This window comes from Balaenoptera physalus (assembly GCF_965194825.1).
Source record: "Balaenoptera physalus genome assembly, chromosome: 17".
In the NCBI taxonomy this organism is placed as follows: Eukaryota; Metazoa; Chordata; class Mammalia; order Artiodactyla; family Balaenopteridae; genus Balaenoptera; species Balaenoptera physalus.
Window position 1 is genome coordinate 48,833,417 of NC_138895.1, and position 21,794 is coordinate 48,855,210.

Here is a 21,794-nt window from a genome sequence, read left to right on the forward strand (position 1 = left end):
ATACCCTGAAGTGGAATTGCTAAATCGTATGGTGGTTCTGTTTGTAATTTTTTGAGGAACTTTCATCCTGTTTTCCATAGTGGTTGTACCAATTTACATTCTCATCAACAGTGCAGAAAGGATTCCCTTTTCTCTGCATCCTCGCCAACACTTGTTATTTATCATCTTTTTTGGTAATAGCCATTCTGACAGGTGTGAGATGTTATCTCATTGTGGTTTCAATTTGCATTTCCCTAATGATTAGTTTTGTTGAGCATCTTTTCCTGTGTCTGTTGGCTGTCTGTATGTCTTCTTTGGAAAAATGTCTATTCAGATCCTCTGCCCATTTTTTAATCAGGTTGTTTTTATGATATTGAGTTGCATGAGTTCTTTATATATTTTGGATATTGTGGATTCTCAGTTTCTTGGAAGGAAGTGTAGCCTTGGATCGTTCCAACTATTTGACATTTGAGCTTCCTTTCTGAAGTTCTTGACAGTTTTTTGGGAAAAAATGACTTCTTGCCCTCATTGATAATTTTGTAAACTTTTTATACTTCCTTTAATACCTTTCCACTCCCTATGAAAGCTATTATAAATTTTCACCACTTTCCTCAAGGTTATCTGATTATTTCCCCTACCCAGCATACAACCTCCTTATTACCTTAATGAAAGCATTGACAACTTCCCATCCAAACAGGGTCCTGATACAGGACCTTTACACTTACTATTCACCTTCCAGAACACTTTTTTCCCAAGTAGCCTCATGCCTTATGTCTCTATGGAATGTCATTTTATCAGAGTGGCTTTTCTGGACTCTCCTATCTTAAAGTGGCAGCACCCTGTTCTGTTACCCTGCTTAAGTGCTCTTCAGAACATCTAGGACCATCAACATACTATATGTCATTTAATTATTAGTTTATTATCCTTCTTTCCACAACTAGAAGGCAAGATCCATGAGAACAGTGAGGTTATATTGTTCACTGCTCTCTCCCTAAATCCTAGAATAATATCTGGCATATATTTAATTCAGTAAATACTTGTTTAACAAATGAATCTACCTTACCTAGAATAAGTCTTTCGTCTGCTGACATTGCTTAGGACCAAGCCATTTTTATTCATTTATCCATCTCAGTCCATCCCTCCCTCCCTTTCTCCTTTCCTTCCTTCCTTCCTTCCTTCATAAAGCAAATATTTATTGAGTGCATACTATAAGCTATGCACTACGTTTTTACGGAACTTGCTTCATCAATTATAACCTCCTTATTTAACCCTTGTTGTCATATAAAAATGCTAAAATTTCTTTCAGCTTACTCAGTTAACAGAACAAACCTCTTATTTGCAAATCCAGTGGAAACCTTTTAATCCTTGATGTTCATTGATTCTTTTTTGAAATTCTTTCTTAACTTCTGGATAACCACTTTCCTTGATTTGTTTTCGTGGATAGTGGCTACTTCTTTTGAATATCATTCATGGGCTCCTTTCCTCTACACTTTCTTTAAAGATAGGTGTTCTTCATATTTATAGCTTTACTAGGTATTCTCATCTATACCTATACTTAACCTGTCACCTTTTCTCTGACGGTTTACAAATCTAAGAGATTGTCACATACCTGACTTCTTTGTTCCTTTTTTATATCCTTAGGTATCTGTTTGACCTAGATTGTCCATCAGTTGGCACCGATAACATGATAGAATCTTGTGCTACAGAGTAACAGTTATTTTCAATACCAAAATTGCTCTATTCCTAATTTCACAGCTAGTCGCTGGTCATACCTGTCAGCTTTAGCATGTTTTTAAAGTGGTTCACCTGAGCCCCAGAGAATGAAACCATACTTGAGGTGCCAAGTTATGGATAAACATGATCTCCACGACTCAGGTTTTCTTCCATATAATTCCCTTCTGTATGAGGTTTTCATGAAATACAATTCATTGATTCAGACTCTTTCATTTATCACACTTTTTTTTAAAGTCTTTATTGAATTTGTTATAGTATTGCTTCTGTCTTATGGGTTTTTTTTTTTTTTTTTTGGCCCTGAGGCGTGTGGGAGATCTTAGCTACCCGACCAGGGATCAAACCCGCACCCCCTGCATTGGAAGGTGAAGTCTTAACCAGTGGACCACCAGGGAAGTCCCCAAACTCTTTAATTTAGTATTTGGAATAGTTTCTTGAACTGAAAGAGTCCTTGGGTCATCCGTGAACTTCCTATCTTCCAAAAAAATTCTTTAAATAATAATACCAAATAATGAAAGAAGTGAAATTAATCAGGACTTTACTTTTTACCTTTTTTTTTTTAAACTTTTTTCCTTTTTCTTTGCTCTTTATTCTTATGTCTTTTCTTTTGTCACTAAGTTGGTTCTTTTACTGTAATGAAATAGTCCACTCAATTCTTGTGAAGGGAAAGGCATGAAATGGCTTAGCACTTCATGTGGAAAAAGCAGAGGAATTAGGAATTAGCATTTCTCCTCTAATACTAAGGGATAGTTAGAGCTAGGATATTTACCTAAGTCTCCCTGGTGCAAAATACAGGCTCATGCTGTAGAGGCAGTGTCATAGTGTTCTAATGCACTCAGTAAACCAGTTTATCAACTTAAGTAAATTGATATACTCTGTCAGTAATATAAAATGAATACACAAATGTGTATCTTTTATTCCTAACAAATACTCATTTATTAGGAAGGTTAACATGGCAAAGCTTTTATGCATTAGTCAGTCTTGACTTTCATCTAATGGCAGTAAACAATTCTTTTGCAGAAGTCTTGGGAAGGTAATAGATTTAACTCAAATTGACTAAAATGTCTACATGTACTATGTGTTATGTTAAGGGAAATGATAAATGAATTTATTATCTAGGATGTTTGTGTTGTAAATGTTTATAAGTATTTTTATTATTTTTGTAAATATAATGTATATAGTTGAAAATGTTTTGGAAAGGGAATCATGTTTCTTATGTTGTTAAAGTTTTGAGAACACGGTGTTTGTAAAATACATATTCAATTAGAAAAGCTTAATAAGGGATAATTGGCTATTCAGTTATTTAAGAAAAAGCTAAAGTAGAAAACAATCAGGAAGCAAAAAATAGCATTTAAAAATAAGGATATTTAAAATACCCTATATTTATTTTTTAAGTTATAATCCATATATCATATCACTGAGTCATGAGACCCAAGAAATATTTTATGATAATGTTTCCTTAATTATGTAGGTGTCTATGTAATAATTTAAGTGAGGTAAGAAGTGCCATTAGTTAGTGGTAAGTCACTTTAGAAAATGTTTAATTGTAACGTAGCTTGACAAGCTGTAGCAACTGAGGGTATGTCTTGTTAGCTGACCATATGACCTTAAATAAATTCTGCATTGCTATAATTTCGACACCTCTTTTAAAACTGTAAAGTAATTACTGATATATTAATTGCTTGAAAGACAGCACTAGTCTTTGAGGTTACTTTTAGTTTTAAAAGCAATAATTGTTCTGGTTTTGCATTGTTTATATCTGCAATCATGAGTTTTAAGGAATCTTAAAAAACAGTATTATATTTCTTTATACAGTAATGAAAATTTGATGATTAAGTTATGATTAAACCAGTAATAACTTTCAGACGTGAATACTAGTTAGCACTGAATGCTTTTTTTAAAAAATAAGTTTATTTTATTTATTTATTTTTGGCTGCATTGGGTCTTCGTTGCTGCACGCGGGCTTTCTCTAGTTGCTGCGAGCAGGGGCTACTCTTCGTTGCGTTGCGCAGTCTTCTCATCATGGAGGCTTCTCTTGTTGCGGAGCACAGGCTGTAGGTGCACGGGCTTCAGTAGTTGTGGCTTGCGGGCTGTAGAGCACAGGCTCAGTAGTTGTGGCGCATGGGCTTAGTTGCTCCGCGGCATGTTGGATCTTTCTGGACCAGGGCTCGAACCCGTGTCCCCTGCATTGGAAGGCGGATTCTTAACCACTGCGCCACCAGGGAACCCCCCGCCCCCTTTTTTTTAATACATGCTGAGTTTATAAACATTTATATATGTACAAAGGCCTATGGAAGGATTAAAAAAGTGAATCAAGCACTGAATGCTTGGGTTTCTAGATATGAAGAAAATATTTCACAAATTTGAAATGAATTATCTATTTTATCATGAATTAATAATCATGATATTTTTCAATATAAATTTTATATATTTATATAAATTTTATGTATTTTTAATTTATATTATTTTATACATGCAATACATTTTACATTTCCTAATACAAAGCAGTATTTTCTTCCAAAGTAGAAATTTGGTTACAGAGCAAATAAAACTATATGTTGCTCATTTTCATTTCCTTCTCTTCCAGGCATTTCAGCAGTTCTCCTCTTCCAGGAGAATTGATTATGCTTTATATCTTCTTTAATGCCTTCATTCCTTGAACATTCCCACTGCTTAAATTAATATCATGTAGAATTAAAGAAACCCTTTATCTCAACTGTCTATAAATCAGTTTAGTGCTAAGTGGTTTGGGGAAACAGTGTCAGCACTTTTGGCTCATTTATGTTTGTAGAATACACTGCATCTGTTTCCAAATTGTTAACCCTCACAATTAGCAGTAAAATATTCCTGATTACACTATTTCATATTTGAAATAAAAACCTGCCTGAGACATACTGGATTGTGGGACATAGGGAAAAGAGTTAAGGAGAAGAGGAAAGACACCGTTTTGTTTGTTTCGAAAGACACGTAATGACGAAGGTTATGAAAGAAAGAAAACTGAGGGGGAGTATCTCTAATATTGAACAGTTTTCTTTCTTCATTTTCTGTATTGATCTTTGTAAGGTGATTTACCTTGGTGCAAAGTATATATACTTTTTCCTATAACAAAGCACAACATCTTTAGAAAGGGAAAGACCAATTCTCTTTGCAGAATATTGATCCCTGCCCACCAGTATTGAAGACTGTAAATTAGTCTCACACTGAATTTTATTTATTCATTTTGTCTCAAAGCTTTGCCATATTCACTTTCGTTTACATTAATTCATCTGAAGTTCATTAGTGTTTGGTTATCATTTTTTGAGAATTAATTTATTGGTATTCTTTTCTCTGTTGATAGTGTAGAGGTTTCACAAATTCACACAGAAATGGCATTTTCAATCTTCCTGCTTCGTTTTTATTTTTTTCTTGTTCTTTAGACAATTTGACTATTTCTGAATTCTGCCAGCAATAAATAATTTTTCTAAAATGAAAGACTCATTTTATAGCCTTAACACTTTCTAATTAAAGTTAAAATACTAGTCTTGAAGGTCTCAGAATAGTACATGATCCTGGTCCGTCATGGATATCTGAGCATATTTTACGGAGTCCTCAGAACAGTATATTGCCAGTGTTGTAAATAGATGAGGTGCTTTTTATTTTGGGTGTGTGTGTGTGTGTGTGTAAAAGGAATAGGTGTGCAGGTAATGATGTGTTACGTTTTGATCATTTTTTCACAGTGATTAATTGTGGGAATGTTTGTCATTACATGTTAAGCTCTTCTAGATAGAGTGTACTTTTTAAAATAGATGATCTGCTTGTTAAATAAATGGATGTAAAATATTACCTTAAAAGGTTCTGTTTAAGACTTAGAATGTGGTATACCCAATTTCAGCTAATGGTCTGATTCCAAAGAAGAAGCAGAGACACATATCTGAGATAGTACCAATGTCATTTGGAATTCTTTTTTTCTATTTCATGAATTTAAATGTAGTGCGTTTTACCCAACATAATCACCATTTAACATTTCTTGGATAACATAAAATTTGAAGGACTATGTATATAGCTCGCTACAGATTTTAAAATATGTAACCTGAAATCATTCCAAAGTATTTTAAGACAAATTTGGCAAAGCCTTTATTTTGTAAATAGCATGGAACTTTGTGTAGGTTTTAAAATAATTTCAGAATTAGTTACAGATGATTTAAAGTTTGTCATTCTTTCCTGGGGGCAAAATATTTTAAGTCTTAAGACAGGCAGAGTACCATGGTGCTGACCACATATTATTATGCAGTTTCCATTGTTTCCAGTCAAGTTGTTGTGGACTGCTATGTAGCTAGATTTAGTTTACTATTCAGGTCTCAATTTCAAAGTTTCCAATTTTAATTTTATTAACTACTTGATCAAGACATTTTGAATGTTCAAACATATGAGAATCTATCTTGTAGCATCCCCTGAGTATCACCATTCACAATTCAAATGCTTATTTATATTCCTTTAGTATATATGTTTATAGCATGATCTACTTAGTTATTCACTTGGTATTTTTTTTCTTACTAAAATATAATATGAACCTAATAGTACGATGTGATCTGGTTCCAGCTCTGTGTGAGCACGTCCAACACTACAGGGGGAAAAGAAAAAGACTTGAAGGAAAAATAATAACAATGTTAATAGTGCATATTCCTGGGAGTAGCAAGATGGAAGGTGAATTATGACTGGTTTTGATATTTTTCTTCATATATTATATCTTCTAAGTTATTTTCAGTGAGACACTAGTACCTCTCTAATTAGAAGATAAATATTTTCAATTTGTTTTAAAATAATCTAGATACTTAAAAAGAAGTCTGTATTATACTATCTATACTATCAAGTGCTAGTAGAATTGCAAAGTCAAAAATACAAGTCATAGGAACATATTTTCCATCAAATTGGCATCCCAGTAATGAATATTTATGAATGTTTTAATACTGAGTACACTTTTAAATGCTATTTCACAAGGTATTTTATCTATAGCCACAATAAAAAAAAAGATAGTTTTGTCTCATAAATTTATATTAACAATTCTTTTCTCTGGTAAATTAATAAAAGAAAAAATACTAAAACAATGAAAGAAATTTTGCTTTTAATTCTGAAATGTATGAGTACTTTTATTTTTAAATAAAATATACTTGATTTAAAAATAACATATATAAGAATCACCAACTGAAGATATGTACGTGCGTCCTGGGTCTTAACTATCAGAGATTTCTGATTAAGTAGGTCTGAAGCAGAAACCAGGAATCTGTATTTTATATCAGCACCCATATGACTCTGATGCAGATGGTCCGACAGACCATAGTAAATTGTTTATTCTTTTTTTATTCTGCAGTCAGATCTGTGGTCACCTTTAGTTCATTTTCCTAATTTTCCTAATTTAACACATTCTCTGTGGTCTCCAAGGTATAATGCATACATCCCAGCAGTTGCACTGTACAACCCACTAGTACAAGGGTGAGGGAGGAAAAAGTTAGAACTTGTATTTATATTTTTATCTCATTTCCTTAATTTCTACTTGTATGTTTTATAATGTACATAATTATTGATATAGTAGTATGTTATAATAAATACAAATATAAACATTTTTAAAAGGTAACCCTTATATAACATGTAAACTGTTTAACATGTTGGTCTCTGGGATACAGCATACGCTATTTATGATGCCATATTAACTGTTTTAGATTTCAAATATTAACAGTAGATACCTTACTATCAAGTGACAATTAACTATATTTTTGTTTGTGTGTGTGCCTCCCTACCCCCTTTTGTCCCCATTATCAGGTGATGCCTTTCCTTGGACAATCAGCTTGCATCATTTCAGCATATACACCCTTTTTGGAAAACAAGTGACACTTTGCCTAGTGGAACCTATGGGTTGTACCTCTACTCTAGCTGTTACATCTCAAAAACTACTCGCTACAGGACCTGATACGAGGCATTCATTTGTTGTCTGTCTGCATGTTGACCTAGAATCACTTGAGATAAAATGCTCGAACCCCCAGGTTGGTACATTTGGTTTATGAAAGGAAATTTAAAATAATGTGATTTAAGAACAATTGTTACTCATTTTGTTGAAGGGTTTCTCTTCTATTAAGTGTCTTAAATTATTTTTAACAGAGCCATCAAGATCAGAATGGTTAGATTAAGTATTGCTTTGAAGTTCTCTCAAGTTTTGTAATTCAAACTCTTCTGAAAATGTAATGGTGGCAGCATAAATGCATCTTTTGGCTGATGGAATGAAATCAGTTGCAGATGTAAAGTTTTTTAAATGGTGAAGAACTACTTTACTCTCAGACTGGAAGAGTCTATTGAAGTGATCAAATGTAATTTCCAATCAGATTCTCACTCAAAACTTCTTTTGCTCAACGTGTAGTATTTAAAAAAAAAAAAAAAGCACTGTTTACTCTTTAAAAAAGGCATTTTGTTAATCCTTTAACATTCCAGTTGGTATAGGCCAAACATGTTATATTCTACAGTTTTATAATTTAGTATGAATTCAGATCTCCTGGGTTTGTACAAATTATTAGTTACATATAATTTAATACTTGTTTCTTTGACCTCAAGCAGACTCTTGTATATTTTCTACGCAGATTATCAATGTTGAATAGTATTTGAAATTATATTTTTAAAACAATACTATTTAGAGTTTTATTGGATCTGTTAGGTCAATGTCGATAAATCTTTGTTTATTACAGCATTAGTGGTGACAAGCTAGTTTTTAAAGTGTGTTTTTTTAAGTGGGTTCAAATATTATTCCATATGTTATAGAGCCTCCTTACTGAAACCATCCTCCTTCTTTCCCCTCTTCTCTCTGCCTTGCTCCACTTACTGTATACTCTACAGTTTCGTTTAACTTTCATATGTATTTGTGCATTTTGAAAAGATCGGACCTGCTAATTTAATCTTGGTGATGGCCTTATTAAAAAAATACATACAGTTAGAATTATGATGAGGTAGTTATACTAAACTAATAGCTTATCCACCATTATAAAAGTAATTTCTTTTATAATCAGTAGTAAATTCTTTTGAACAATAGTAAATATTCCAGATTAATGGCCATTTGCCATTCTATTATGACCCATAGTAGTATAGTAGAGAATAATTATGAAATGACTTACCTCCTCTTAGATTATTCTTTGAATGCTACTGCTGATGGTTGTTGAAATGCATTTCCTAGAGGAAGGAAAACTGCTATTGGTTGAATTGTGTCTCCGACAAAAGATATGTTGAATTCCTAACTTGTAGTATCTCATCATGTGACCTTATCTGTTAATAGGATCATTACAGAGGTAATCAAGTTAAAATGAATTCATTAGGGTGAGCCTTCATCCAGTGTGACTGATATCCTTATAAAAAGGGAAATTTGGAAGTAGACAGTCACAGAGGGAAGTTGATGTGAAGATACGCAGGGAGAGTGCCATGTGAATGGAGGCAGAGATTGGACTGATCCAGCTTCAAGCCAAAGAACACAAGGATTGCTGGCTACTACCAGAAGAAGAACCAGAGGCAATGAAGGATTCTCCTGAGTCCCAGAGCATGGCCCTGCTATTACCTTGAGTAGGGACTCTCTAATCTCCAGAACCATGAAACTATAAGTTTCTGTTGTTTTAAGCCACCCAGTTTATGGCACTTTTATATGGCAGCTCTAGCAAACAGATTATAGAGAAACAGATTCACCTTCTTTAGCTCCTTTATCACAGAAGCTGTTAAAAGGGAAAAAAATAGATTTAGTTCTATCATAGCAGCAGAAGCCCATCTCAGCCCATCAGTCCCACTGATTATTGCTATATACTCTGGGGGAAAAGAAAGCAAAAACTAACAACATAAATGAATGTTTCCAATTTGCTTTTTAAATAATTGAATTGCAAAAAAGACTTTAAAACAGCTATTATAATTTTTTTTTATGAGGTGTAAAGGAAAGCAACACTGAATGAAAAATGTAAGAATTCTCAATGGAGAAGTAAAGTATAAAAACAATCAAATGGAATTTGAGAATTGGAAATACAATACCTGAAAGAAAAAACCATACCGTATGGGCTTAGAAGTGGCCTTCATGTGACAGAAGAGTCGTTGAACTTGAACATTGTGCATAGAAATTATTGAATTTGGAAAACAGAAAAGATATTAAAAATAGGATCGAATCTTCAGAATCTGTCTTCGAATCGACAGAATGTTCGAATATATGTGTAATTGGAATTCCAGAAGATAAGGAGAAAAAGCTGGGGCCAGAAAAATATTAACAAATAATTGTACAAAATTCCCAAATTTGCAGAAAGAGATAGGCTTTTACATATTCATGAAGTTTACCTAGTCCCAAGCATGTTTATCTTGGATACATTGTGATTAAAATACTAAAAACCAAAGATAAATTTTTTTTAAATCTTGAAAGCAGCTGCAAGAAGATACATTATATATGGCTTAATTTGAATGAGTGCCGATTTCTCATTAAAAACCATAGAGAACATGGGACTTCCCTGGTGATCCAGCGGTTAAGTCTCTGCGCTCCCAATGCAGGGGGCCCAGGTTCAATCTCTGGTCAGGTAACTAGATCCTGCATGCTGCAACTAAAGATCCCGCATGTGAGAACGAAGATCCCGCACGTGGCAACGAAGATTCCGCTTGCTGCAACTAAGGCCCAGTGCAGCCAAATAAATAAATAATAAAACAAAAACAAAAAACCCCACAGAGGACAGAAGACATTAGAACAATATCTTTAAAATGCTAACAGAAAAACACTGTCAAGCCAGTGTGCATGTCTCACAGAAATTAAAGTGAAATAAAGACACTGTAGATGAAGGAAAACTAGGAAAATTGTCACCAGCACCTCTACTTTACAAGAAATACTGAAGGAAGTTCTACAGGTTAAAAGGGAGTGGAACCAAATGAAAACCTGCATCTTCAGAAATAAAGGAAAACCAACAGAAATGATAAATAGCTTGATAAATCTTTTTTTTTTTTAACTATTTAAAAAAATATGGGACTTCTCTGGTGGCGCAGTGGTTAAGAATCCATCTGCCAATGCAGGGGACACGGGGTTCGAGCCCTGGTCCCGGAAGATCCCACATGCCGCGGAGCAACTAAGCCCATGTGCCACAACTACTGAGCCTGAGCTCTAGGGCCCACGAGCCACAACTACTGAAGCCCGCGCGCCTAGAGCCCGTGCTCTGCAACAAGAGAAGCCACTGCAATGAGAAGCCCGCGCACCACAACGAAGACCCAACACAGCCAAAAATTAATTAATTAATTAAAAAAAAAAAAAGAATCTGGGAAGCAAAAGTTTCCATTAAAGACTAACCATATAATTAAAAAAAATATATGTATGACTGTGGAAAGCAAAATGCGGAACACTGTCTGCTAGAGCTTTCAATCAATGTATGTGGATTTAATATACAAGACAACTTGGGACTTCCCTGGTGGCTTAGTGGTTAAGAACCCGCCTGCCAATGCAGGGGACACAGGTTCGAGCCCTGGTCCAGGAAGATCCCACATGCTGTGGAGCAACTAAGCCCGTGTGCCGCAACTGCTGAGCCTGTGCTCTGTAGCCTGCAAGCCACAACTACTGAGCCCACGTGCCACAGCTGTTAAAGCCCATGCACCTAGAGCCGGTGCTCCACAACAAGAGAAGCCACTGCAATAAGAAGCCCACGCACCACAAGGAAGAGTAGCTCACCGCAACTAGAGAAAGCCCGCAAGCAGCAACGAAGACCCAACACAGCCAAAAAAAAAAAAAGACAACTTCATCATCAAAGTTAGTGGGGGATGGGCTAAGGGGACCTAGTGGTTGTCAGATTCCTAAATATCTCATGAAGTGGTACAGTATAAATTTAAAAGTAGACTGTGAAAGTTTTTCTACATATATTAAAATTTCCTAGAATAACTACTAAAAAAAAAAGCAAATATACAAAGAGATATAACCAAAATGCCAATAGATGAATTAAAATGAAATACTAAGAAGTATTCAAATAATCTAAAGAAGTGAAGAAGTGGTGACAGAGTTACATAAAACAGAGGATGGAAACAGAAAACAAAAAATAAAATTGTAGGGCTAATCCTGCCTTAGCAAGAATTACATTAAATGTTATGATCCTAACTGGGAGTGTTTAGAACAGGATTCAGCAAACTAAGGCCTGCAGATAAATTTGGCCACACCCTTTTTTTCACATACTGTGTAAGGTTGCCATCATGCTACAACCACAGAATTAAGTAACAGCAAGGGAGAACACTATGTAGCTCACAAAGTCTAGAATATTTACTATCTGACCATTTACAGAAAGTTTTCTGACCCCTGGTCCAACTGCTCCTATTAGGGTAGGAATAAAGCAAGACTCTACATACATTGCCTAAAAGAGAAACACTTAAAATATAAAGAAACAATATAAATAAATGCATAGGAAAAAATACACCATACAAACAGCATAAGAAGGATGGACTTATTTATTTTAATATCAAATAAAATAGACAAAAAGAAAAAGAGTATTACCAGAGATAAAGAAGGACATGAAAGAAAAATGGACAGAATTAAAGGAAAAAATAGGTAATTCTATTCAATCATATTAGGAAATTTTTATACGATCTCTCTCAGTGGTTGTAAAACAACTAGATGAAAAATAAATAATTGGAGATATAGAAGATATGAAAAATACTGTGAACTCACCTTGACCTAGTTGACATTTATAGAACACTATATTCAACAACCATGGAATGCACATTTTTTTCAGGTGTACATGGTCTCATTATATTAAGAGAATTAAAATCAGTAAAGTATATTATCTAACCATAGTCAAATTATATTAGAAATCAATAATAAATTAACTAGGAAAACTGTAAATATCTGGACATTAAATAATAACTCATATCTGAGAAACCAGATATCACACTTAATTGTAAAATATTGAACTGTTTCCCACTAAGATCAAGAAAAAGCCCAGAATGCCTCCTTCTATCACCTGTTCTTTGTCATACTGGCCATCTTAGCCATTGCAATTAACCAAGCAAAAGAAATAAAAGACACAAAGATAAGAAAAGAAGTAAAACTCTCCCTATTTTCATATGATCAAATATTTTATAGAAGATCCTGGAGGAATTAAGAAACCATTACTAGAACTAATAAACTTATTATGGTTGTAGGAGACAAGATAAATATATAAAAACCAATTGTATTTTTCTGTACTAGCAGCTAACAATTGGAAAATGGAATGAATCAGTTCCATTTATATTGGTGCCAACAAACATACACAAATGCATCTAAGAAAAGATGTCCAAGACCTCTACCCTGAAAACCACAAAACATTGCTGAGAGAACTTGAACATCTAACTGGAGCGAGATACTTGTTCATAGATTAGAAGATTCGATATTGTTAAGATGGCAGCTGTCCCCAGATTGATCTAGATATTGGGCATAATCAAGTTTAAAAACATTTTCTCCTTGAAAGACACATTAAGATAGCAGAAAGCCAGACACTTGGAAAAAGTATTAGCAACACATTTATCAAACTGTTACCGAATATTTATGGAATCCTTTCTACTTGGTAACATGAAGACAAAGAACAATAAATAAAATAACATGAATACAAATAACAGGGAAAAGATTAGAACCACACAAGATGTGTGACTGGTCAGTAAACACATGAAAAGATACTCAACATCATTATTTATCAGGAAAAAACAAAATAAAACATGAAGACATACCACTACATACCTATTAGATTGGCTGTAATTTAAAAGATGGAGTATTATGAACCAACTAGAACTCTGTATACTACTGATGGGAATGTAAAAATTACGTAACAACTTTGGAAACAACTTTGAAGTTCCTGGAGGGGAAGAAAAAAACAAAAAAATTACGACCCAGCCATTCTTCCCTAAGTATTTCTTCAGAGAAACAAAAATGTACATCCACTCAGAGACTTTTACATGGATGTATTTAACAGCTTTATTTGTATAGCCAAAGACTAAACATAACCCAAATGTTCATCAGTAAGTGAATTTAACAAATTAAACAAATTATGGCTTATCCATACAATGTAATACTATTCAGCCATAAAAAAGACTGAGTTATTGATAAAATGCAAGATCATGAAAAAATATTGCAGTCATTACACTGAGTGAAGGAAGCCAGACCAAAAAAGAGTACTTACTGTATAATTCCATTTATATAAAATGTTATAATGTGTAAACTACTACATTGTGACAGAAAGTAGGTTCCTGGTTGCCTGGAGGCAGGGCAGGGAGAGGGAAGGAGAAGGGGGTGGTAGGAAGGATAGACTACAAAGGGATATGAAGAAACTTCTGAGGATAATAAGAAAAAATTTTTTATTCATAGTTTTATATTTAGTAGTAGCTCAGTCCCTATAAAATAGACAGCTAACTACTACTTGGAGTTATCTACCAGAGACCTTATATTTTAGAGACTTATTTTAGGAGTCATTATAGCCTTGGGAGGATTGTCCTACTCCATGTGTTCTGGTTATCCATAGCAATCCCAGCTGAGAATAAATTCTGTTCCCATTATGGTTTTAGCCTGGGACTCCACTATTATTAATCTTTAAAAAATTTTTTTTCTTTTACTTTGAGATACTCAATAGTATGATGATTTCTGTGGAGTCTTACTAAATGCAGGACTGTGGCTCAAAACTAGAGCTCTGGGATATCTTCTTTAGATATTCACCTTATTTAGAACTAAGCTCAGGTTTTGTTGTTGTTGTTTAAATATAAACCAGTTCTAAGCCAAGTCATCACATAAATAGAATTTATGTTCGGCCTGGCATTACCTTCTTATGTCTGCTCCTTCCTTTTGTCCTTTTGTTGATCACTTGACTCCCATGGGCTCCTTGCTGCTGCTCCCCAAATACCAAGGGCCTTTTTTTTTCTTTCCTGAGAATTAAACCAAGACTGAATGAACCTCATGCCCTGAGAATCCCTTTGCACCCAAAGTGTAATGAATTTTATTTATGCACTTAATTCTACTTTATCTTCTTGATAAGTCCTGATAAACCAACTTCTGTAAAATTGTTAGCAACTGCTATATCCAAAGTTGATCACCAGGTTGTTGGGAAGTTTAAGTGAGATAGTTATGAAAATACTTTGCAAACTCTCCAATGGTATATGAATGTCATTTTGTTAGTTTAGATTGACTCTGATGTAAAATGTGAGATCCTCTGTGTAAATTGGTATGAATATCCCTGGTGGACTGTAGCGGTATTCCTAAAGGGACAGGAAGTCACAAAACAATATAGCACTCTGAAGAATCAACATGTACTCAAAGAAAAAAGTAAGGAGTAAGTACTCTTTTATATCCTTGTGTGCCAGATTAACCTAAATTTTAATGGTAAAACATGAGACTCCAAATAAACCTCTTTTTTGTGAGTGGTTGCTTTAGCCTGTGCTTCCAGACTCCCTCTGGATTCTGTCAAAATTACAAAGGATGACTTGATTTTTTTTTTTTTTTCCTAAGTGAATTCAGCAGATATTTATTGAGTGCTACATGTAGGCCAGAAATGAGGGGAGAAAGATTAATAAGATAAATACATGAAGAAGGCCATGCCTACACACATCATAATCCAACTGTTGAAAGCCACAGATAAAGAGCATATCTTGAAGGTATCATGAGAAAAAAATGACACATGCAAGAGAACCAAGATTTTGTTAGCTTACTTCTCATAAGAAACTGTAGTGATCAAAAGAACAACATCTTTAAATCGTGAAAATTAAGAAAAATAAAAGCCTCTCAACCCAAAATTCTAAGTAAAAAAATATATAACATTTATGAATGAAGACAAAATAAAGACATTTTTCGTATGAAAGAATCTATCACCAGTTGGACTGCACTACAAGAAATCCTAAAGGAAATCCTTCATGCTGAAGGGAAATGAAACCAGGTGTTTGAGCAACTTTTCAAATGTTTATTGGCCGTTGAGTTTGCTCTTTTGTGAATTGGCAGTTCATGTTGTTTACATTAATTTGTATTTTCCTGATTATTAATAAGGATGAACAGGTTTTTCAATGTTTATTGGCCAGTGAATTTGCTCTTTTATGGTTGATATTTCATATCATTTACTTAATTTTTCTATTAAATTTCTTAACAATTTGAAGAGCCTCCCTTATATTCTATAAATACAAAACCTGTATCTGTAATGCAGTTATTTGCCTTTAAACTTTATGGCATCTTTGGCCCAAAGCGTTTAATCTTTCTTAGTGAAATATATCTATATGTCTCTTCTTATTTTCTGGGTGTCCTGCCTTATATAAAGTGTATTGTGGGCCCTAAATTGCAAATATCCATATGCATATAAGATCCTAAAATTTCTTTTACTATTTTTATTTTTCCTTTTAAGATTAATGACCCAAAATAAACCTCTTTCTTGTGAGTGATTTCTCACTGATTAATCTGGGGGTTTTTTTTGTTTCTTATTTGTGTTTTTTGTGAAGTACTTCTTATCCTTTTTTGTGCCATGGACTTCTTTGAGAATGTTATAAAAACCTTTCCCCCAGAACAATGTATACGCCCACTAAATTTCACATACACTGTCAGAAGCTTTATGAACTTTGGATTATAGCCAGTGTATAAGCTTCTTGATTCCATTCAAGTAATTCCTACTTCAGTGCCATTCTTTTGTTTGTTCGTTAGAGTGACGTCAGAAGTGTTTGCACTTGTACATTAATTAATTTGGTTCATTATTGCTCAGAGCCCTCAAGTAGTTTATATACTCTAAAATATAGTGCAAGCTCTATATGTAGGGCAAGCTTAGACCAAATTTATTGTCATGTCTGACATTGTTGTAGATCTCTGTATCAACTACAGAGACCTAAATTGCTGTGTCAGTTTCTGGAACTCACTGCCATTAAAAGCCTGAGACACTGTAAATATTTAACCTGGTTGAATATTCAGAGAATTTGTTCCTAGGAGTGAGTTCCACCAACCTTGCCTTTTATCTTAAGTGTTTTACTAAAGTTACCCAATTCCCTTTAATGTCTTTAGGCACTAGTCTCTCAGACCTTAAAAATTGTGTTCATTCCAAAACTAAATGAATCCTCTTTAATATAGAATCTTCTTTAATATAATAAAATTTCAATTTTCCCTCTACCAATAAATTGATACATTTTGTCCACCTATAAGGCATTCCGAGAAACATAAAACTATCTTTGCATTTTTTGGTTTTAAGTTGTAAAACTAGAGAAATAATGGGTTTTATGCTCCTTTCCTATCCATTTTGTCATAGTTTTTATTGCTGTAAGTTCAGTTTTCACCAAGCTAATGGAATTTGGCATCACTGTCTAAGAACACAAGCATTCAGTTTGGACAAAACTGGATTTGTATTCTTACACAAATCACCCATTTTTAATTTCTCTGAGCTCCTGATTTTTATTTTTATCTTTTAAACAAAAGTAGACTAAGTGTAATGCTCTGTATGAAAAGGATGTTTTTGTTTTTGGCAAAAACTCTTTCTTTTGAAACTGAATTTTAATGATTAGTAACAACCTGCGTGCCAAATGAAATAGCCTTTCTAAATTCATATTCACTTAGAGCTCTTTTTTGTTCAACATGGATCAGTAATTGCTTGTTGAAGTTCCATTCCTGCTTGGTTTCCATTGACATTGTATATCCATGGTTTTTCTTCTTCATGTCTACCTTTCTATTTACTCTTCTATCTGACTCTCCTAATATGCTGCAAAACTTGTCATGGCCCCTATGTCATGTCTTGTTCCTTTCCTGCACTTGGCTATTGCTCTTGGTATTCTTATGACTGGAATGGCTTTTTGCACCCACTTAAATCCTATCTATCCTTCAAGAATGTATTTCCTTGAGGTTTGTCTCAGCCTCTCCACTCCAATTAAGTCTTCTTTCTGATTGGTTATAAGATTAAATGAGAAAATGTATGTGCAGTTAATTTTTCAACAATAAAATGTTACTTTTTTTATATTTAATATCTTGCATATCAAATCAGTAGTTGATATGCAAAATATTATTGATATTCAATCACCTTCACACATAACCTATATAAAGCTGCCTCACGTGATGCTCATTTTTTAGAGATCTTTTGATAAAGTTTTTTTGGGATTGACATAAATACAATAAACTGCACATGTTTAGATTATCTAATTTGATAAGGTTTGACTATGTATACCCATGAAATCATCTTCACAATCAAGATAATGCATTAATCCATCATCCTCAAAAGTTTCTTTGTGCCCCTTTGTGATCCTCCCTTTTACTCCTCCCCCAATCCCAGGCAATCACTGATACTGTCATTATTGATTAATTTTTATTTGCTAGTATTCTGTATAAATGGAATCATACAGTTTGAGTTCTCTCTCTCTCTCTCTCTCTCGCCTAGCTTCGTTGATTCAGCATAATAATTTTGAGATTAGTTCTTGGTTTTGCATGAATCTATAATTTATTTCTTTTTATTGCTAAGTATTCTGTTGTATTGTTGGTTAACTTATTGGTTAACATTTGAGATTTTTTTCCAGTTTTAGACTATTACAAATAAAGCTTCTATGAACATTTTTATATAGGTCTTTGTGTGGACATAGACTTTAATTTTTCTTGGGGAAACACTTAGGAAATGGCTCATTCACATGGTAGGTATATGTTTTTTTCAGAAATGGCCAAACAATATTCTAAATTTTGCATTCCATCAGAGTAAATGAGAGTTTTAGCTGCTCTACATCTTTACTGTTACTTGGTCTGATTATGCTTTTTAATTTCAGACGTCTTAATAGGTAGGTAGTGGTAGCTCATTGTGGCTTTAGTTGGCATGTTTTCAGTACAGCTTGAAGGATAAGAGTTGAACATTTATCTTCAGCATTTTTGCCCTGTTTTTTTAAAACCTCTGAATTTGTGAAGTCTGGATTCTGTGATAGCAACTTTCTTCTTTGAAAATAATAATACGTTTAAAGTTTATGTCAGTGTTTGCTTGGCATGCTGAATACACAGTGTACTTGGTGACATTCATATACAGTTATTTAACGGTAACGGTTAAAGGAAACCAGAAGTAGCGACAATAAAAACGGCATCAGTTCTCTTAGGTAAATAAACCTTATGCCTTTGAAAGTATTTAGAAACTGTTTATGCTTTCCTTATTTGTCAGTTCTAATTGTTTAAGAAAAAGTAAAATAATCTTTTTAAAAAATTTGGTTTGGAACAAAATGGTTTCTTTTTAGAAAACACTCATGATTATGAAAGACAAAAGAATTTGAACTAAAATTTTTCTAAGAGCTTTTTTGTAGGATCTCTAGCCATTAGATTTTTTTTTAAACAAAAAGAGCTATAACCTGAGATTTGAGACTTCATCACACAAAAAGCAGGAGAAAACTGTAACCCATATACTGTTTTATATCAAATAAGGATTGACAACACTGTTTTTAGGCATCTGTTCTGCCCACATAAGAAGCCAGCTTTATCATCTGGATGTGTCCTGGGGCTGAAACTTCTTATAAATATGAGAATTTCTTTCTTTCTTTTTTTTTTTTTTTTTAATGGCAAGCAGAATATGGTATCCAGCTGTGGATTTGCTTATACATTGTGTTTGCATTTTCCCCCCTAGGCTTGTTTTATACAGTATATGGCAATATGTTGTCATACAGATTCCATGATTAATGCTTATTTATGAAATCTTATGTAAATATCTTAGAACTTAGTCAAACAACGTGCAAGTTAAACAATTTTTTTTTCTGAATATTGGAATGACAAATCTGAGGGGAATAGTAGGTTGGATAGTTTATGTTCTTTATCTGTAGAAAAGTCTCATATGTAACATTTTCCTTTTACTATTCTGTGTTATATCTTTCTTTTTTACTTTATTTTGCTGGGCAAGAAATCCAGTTTCAGATTTATTCTTCAGAAAATAGAGAAAGTTTAAATGTGTAAATAATTCAGAAATAAGAATGGTAATTATTTCATGTATAACTAAATAATCATGTTTACTAGGATATATTTGACTTCTAATTTTGATCCTGACCTCTGTTTAAGAGGCATTTCTTTGTGGTTGTTCTATTTGTCATATATTAAAAGAAATCTACTGTCCCATAATAAGCTGTTTTATTAACATTATTTTATTAGCATTATTTTCCCACAGAAATGCTAAATTGCTTATAAAATATCAAAATGTGACTATGTGGCAAATTACAAGTGTGAATAAATTCATTATATTTCTCAAATTCAATTCATGATAAAATGTTTAATATTTATATTTTTATATGAATTATTTTTCTCTATATCTCATCAGAATTGTGGTATTATGACAAAATAGTCATGATCATATATATAATAATTACAGTATATATAATATATAGTAATTATATATCACAGATTATAGGTCATGATATTAATACCATGATCAGTGATACGTTGATAGATTTTTGTTTCATATATTCTTATTTCCCTGGACTTGTTTTCATTTTCTCACATTTAATATTTTAGTCAGTTGTGACCAGAAGTTGAAAGATTTGTTTTTCCTTTTTATTTTTTCCCTTCTGCTTAGGTGCAGCTCTTATATGAGCTAACTGATGTCATGAATGAAGTCTGGAATAAGATTCAGAAGAGAGGCAATCTCAGTTCTTTTTCAGCTTATCCAGAGTCGATGGTGGGGCCTGTCCCTAGTTCTCCAGTTAGAAGCAGTATAGGCACAGCTCCTCCAGATACCAGCACATGTAGCCCATCTGCTGACATTGGAACTACTACTGAGGTAAGTGTTCCTGAAAAATTCTGTTACTAAATGAAGGGTGGTATATATACCACAGAGTTCTGTATCAGGATTGAGAATGAAGATGACTTCACCTCTGTGGAAACTGGTGAGTTTAGAAGGTTCGTGAGGAGCTATGGTAGCAGTGGCTGTGTATTACTGTTTCTTTTAGGTCCAAGTATTTTAATCACTTTCAGTAGTTAGTGGGGTAGTTCAGGACAGTAGGGGTTCTGTGAAATGGCAAAAACTGAGACAGTAAATGTATGGTTCCTCAGAAGTGTGGAAACGTAGAAGCTGATACAACAGAGGCTCAGAACCAGAGTGCCTTTGTTATCTTTAGGTTAGTGATTTTTCAGTCTTGTCTGAACCAAAGTTCTCTCCTTCTTCCTTCTGATCATAGAAGCCTTTCTTTTCATTTTTAACACCATAACCTCACCCAATATGCCAGTGCCCCTTTTAATAACAAATGTTTTATAAAGCCCCCTTTACTATCCTGAAATGAAAATAAACATAATATAAGCTACATATACATATAATTTCAAAAATATCTAGTATCTTGAATAAAATATAAAGGATTAAAGGAAGGTAATTTAAGGTATAATAATTATTATTTTAATATATAAATGCTCAGGCATGGTTACATTAGAAGTTGTAATGAAGTAGCCAGGTACATAGAATTACTGTGAGTGTGTCTACCACAAATAGACTTGTGCAGGTCTATGTTAAATACCACAAGTTGGTACTGTTGTTGTTGCTGTGATTTCCTGAGGTAATGGCAAACTTGATAAAGTTTCAAACAAAAGTTTTTATTCTTTTCATTTCAGTAGTTGCATTCCTGGAACTCTTAATATATAATAAAATCATGCATAAATGCAAAAATATTGTGTTTAGATTTAAAACAGAATTCAGTTTTATGCTCAAATGTTGACTTATAAACAGGATTTTTACCTACTTCAGTGTCTGTAAGATAGTGTTCATTTTTCAGGACAGTCCTATATATCATAGGACCTCTTGATACCCTAACTGCTAACCCTTAAATTCCAGTGGTGACACCCAATCATTGAGTCAACCAAAAATACCCTAATACATTTCTGAAACACCCCATAGAGGCCTGAATTTTTACCACTGAGAACTACTGTAATATAATAGAGGTAGAAGTTATGTTTTTGTTTTTGCATAAACACATGCTGGAGTAGATCTATTTGACCCCTGCATAAGCAACTTCTCTATCCCTGCTCATTCCAAATCTTAAGAAACACAATGACCTAAGTGATAGGATTACTTTTTTTCCCCCCAAATGAAAATCTAGAAATGTGCCCTTATGGAGTCAATGGGACATATCCTTTTAGGGTAAAAACAGTAAATCCTTTCTTGGAGATTCTTAAT

General features: G+C 33.5%; 1 protein-coding gene across 15 annotated transcripts in view; it reads left to right on the plus strand.

The window, feature by feature from the left end:
- Positions 1–21,794, plus strand: part of VPS13B (vacuolar protein sorting 13 homolog B) — a 763,196-nt gene that overhangs the window by 366,710 nt on the left and 374,692 nt on the right. For all 15 annotated transcript variants that reach the window (XR_014255333.1, XM_082432674.1, XM_082432665.1 and 12 more), the window contains 2 exons: positions 7,507–7,727; positions 20,208–20,411. Coding sequence is in view for 14 of the 15 variants with exons in the window: in XM_082432674.1 (XP_082288800.1) it covers positions 7,507–7,727; positions 20,208–20,411 (425 nt within the window). In the remaining variant the exon portion in view is untranslated. The remainder of the gene's footprint in view (positions 1–7,506; positions 7,728–20,207; positions 20,412–21,794) is intronic.